This window comes from Cryptomeria japonica, chromosome 2 (assembly GCF_030272615.1).
Source record: "Cryptomeria japonica chromosome 2, Sugi_1.0, whole genome shotgun sequence".
Lineage (NCBI taxonomy): Eukaryota > Viridiplantae > Streptophyta > Pinopsida > Cupressales > Cupressaceae > Cryptomeria > Cryptomeria japonica.
In genome coordinates this window covers 143,673,838-143,676,776 of record NC_081406.1, presented here as the reverse complement: position 1 = coordinate 143,676,776, position 2,939 = coordinate 143,673,838, and the positions used below count along the sequence as shown (strand labels likewise).

General features: G+C 32.8%; 1 protein-coding gene across 1 annotated transcript; it reads left to right on the top strand.

Moving 5' to 3' along the window:
* The first annotated feature begins 527 nt into the window (after nucleotides 1-527).
* On the top strand, nucleotides 528-2,513 carry LOC131071335 (pentatricopeptide repeat-containing protein At1g63080, mitochondrial-like). Its single transcript, XM_059213344.1, has 3 exons — nucleotides 528-1,597; nucleotides 1,741-1,806; nucleotides 1,919-2,513. The coding sequence occupies exons 1-3, from the start codon at nucleotides 941-943 to the stop codon at nucleotides 2,324-2,326; spliced, it is 1,131 nt and encodes a 376-aa protein (XP_059069327.1). The 5' UTR covers nucleotides 528-940; the 3' UTR covers nucleotides 2,327-2,513.
* The last annotated feature ends 426 nt before the right edge of the window (nucleotides 2,514-2,939 follow it).

Sequence of the window (2,939 nt, the reverse complement as noted above, 5' to 3'; positions counted from 1 at the left end):
CTACATCAGTTCTCATTTTTAGTATTTTAATAATTTATCATTCTACATTTTAGTTTTATGCAAATAGATTAATCAATTCACTTTAATTTTTTTTTTTAAACTTCATTGAATAGATATTTAAAATTGATGACTTTATGAAAAATAGTTTAATAATATAATTAGAGGAAGTGGAGATGAAAGTGAAATATTTTTTATAATTTTAATAATTTATTTATTTTTTACAATCACAATTATTATAAAAATTTATTATTATTGATTTTTTATGTTTTTTTTTTTTTTAAGTTTAATTGTATATTTTTGAATAATTATACTTTGATAAATTTAATTTTACTTATTAAAAACAAAAAATAATTATCTATTGATTCATGTATATTTTCATTTATAAGATTTTTTTTTTAGATTATGATTCTTGAAAGTCTAGTATTATAAAAAAAAAAATTCAATTTTTTTTAAAAAAAAAAACAAAACTATAAACTATAATGCCAGCCCCAAATAGTCTAGACTTATTAAAAAATTCTTAGCTTGAGTGAAGGAAGTTCAGAGAAGATGCGCGAGGGTTTTGTCCTGCTCCGCTCTGCTCTGTTACGCGCTTGAAGATTAAGATGGAGATGATGATGCGCAACTTCAAATGGATACGATGCCCCCTCTTTCAACAGGTACCTTCTCCTCATCCTCATCCTCCTCATTCTTCCAAACAATACTCCAAAACCTCCTCATCTCAACATGAACACACACAGAAACAGGACAAACCCCCTCCTCACATTACCCACAAATTTAATGTCAAGCACTTCACTGAGTATATTACTGCCCTCTGTAAATCGGAAAACACGAACAAGGCCTGGGACCTTGTACATTCAGCCATGTCGTATCCTTCACCGCGCTTTTGGGTGGCCTTGGAAAATCTGGTGATATCCCTCGAATCAACACCCTTCTTGCTGAAATGAAAGAGATGGAAATACATCCAGATGTTGTCACTTATAACACCCTCATAAAGGCTTCGTGTAAACGGGATCAAATAGAGGAAGCACTTGTGATTTTTCACGGAATGAGGCACGTTCATTGTTTCCCTAATATCGTTACATACAGCACCCTAATTGATTGGATATGTAAAAGAGGTAGAGTAGATGAAGCCCTTGTATTGTTTGCTGAGATGATACAAACTGGCATTTTTCCAGATATTATTGTGTGCAGTACCCTAATAAACGGTCTCTGCATGGTGGGAAGGGAAGATGAAGCCTTAAGGTTAGTAGCTGGAATGAAACATAGTTACTGCACTCCAGATATTTTTACATACAACACCATGGTTGATGGTCTTTGCAAAGTAGAAAGAATAGATGAAGCTCTAGGATTAGTAGGTAAAATGTTACAAGACGGCCATTTGCTTAACTGCTATATTTATAGTAGTCTGATAAATGGATTTTGCAAGGCTGGGAAAACAGACAAAGCCTACGATCTGTTTGTACAAATGATGGAGTTTGGTCCTTTGCCTGATGTAGTGACATTTAATTCAATTATTGATGGACTATGCAAAGATGGCAGGATGGACAAGGCTTGGAATTGTTTCCATGACATGTCGAGAAGGGTTTACAACCAAATGTGATTACTTATAATTCTTTGATACGCAGCCTATGTGAATTGCATGAGGTGGAAAAGGCTCGAAAGTTGTTTAAAAATATGCTAAGCAAAGGCTGCTCCCCAGATGTTGTTACCTACAACATTCTAATTGGTGATTTATGTCAGAGTAACAGGGCAAAGGAAGCATTTACACTTATTTCTGAGATGGAAAATAGGGGACATGTTCCTGATGTAATTACATATAATAAACTAATTTGTGCATTCTGTAGAACTGGAGAAATGAACATGGTAGGAAAGATTTTAGAGGAGATGGCGACAAGGGATTTGAAACTTGATGAAGTGACATACACCAAAGTCATTGACGGCAGGAGATTTTTCTAGAGCACTTTCATTCTTTAATAAGATGCTAGATGAAGGCTTGACTCCTAATGTAGTCACTTATAGCTGTCTGATTGATGCCCATTGCAAAAAAGGTGAAATAGATAAGGCCTTGAAGTATTTTTCAAAGATGAAAGTGGTTGGTATTGCCCCAGATGTTGTAACCTATAATATATTGATTGGTTCTCTATGCAAGGAAAATAATTTAGATCCAGACGTTATAACATACAATATATTATTAGACACCTTCCGTGAAAGACATGACCTTGAAAAAACGTTTTGGGTGATGGATCAAATGAAGAAAGAAGGTTGTGCTGCAAGTGATGCAACTGTCCGGATACTTGACTGGCTGGTTAAAGTTGGTAAAATGTAAAAATTAAAGGACTTTGTAAATGATGAGTGCCAGCATAGTTCTCATGTTTTGGTGAGTGGCAGCCATTCAAAATGGCTCTTGGATTTAGATTTTCCCAGTTGTAGAAATTGATTGATATGCATTAATTTTAGTGTTACTCATGTATAGAACTATTCTCTTGTAAAGGATGGGAAAGTTATTTTGATAATGTTGGTTATAATTGTAGTTATGATAGTTTGGATTGAAGCTTAACTGAATGGTTCTTTCTTATTATTCAAGATTATGTTTTATCATAAGCAATTTCAAAATCATACTTAAAAATTATCAGCAATTTAAAATAATTTTGATGATTTTATAGATATAACAAAATATTTTAAGATTTTTGCATGGTAAATGTAAATCTATAAAGCTAGTTGTAAACAAACAGATCATTATTTTTCTGATCTTTGAAAATCTATAAAGTTAGTTGTAAGAATGTTTGTCACATACAAGATTTCTTATTTGGATGATACTCTATGCTGAGTTTGTAATCACATGTTTATCTTGAGAGAATTAATATAATATCTGCTGCTAACTAATCTGACAATAGATACCAGATCGTGACAGTCAAAATTTTATATTTCCTGCTAGGGTT

What these genes read in the sequence shown, in the direction of transcription:
- LOC131071335 (XM_059213344.1), top strand. Translation starts at nt 941, where the DNA reads ATGAAAGAGATGGAAATACATCCAGATGTTGTCACTTATAACACCCTC. An exon ending in GAAGGGTTTACAACCAAATG is followed by an intron (nt 1,598 to 1,740) that starts TGATTACTTATA and finishes GATTTATGTCAG; the next exon opens with AGTAACAGGGCAAAGGAAGC. An exon ending in ATAGGGGACATGTTCCTGAT is followed by an intron (nt 1,807 to 1,918) that starts GTAATTACATAT and finishes TTGATGAAGTGA; the next exon opens with CATACACCAAAGTCATTGAC.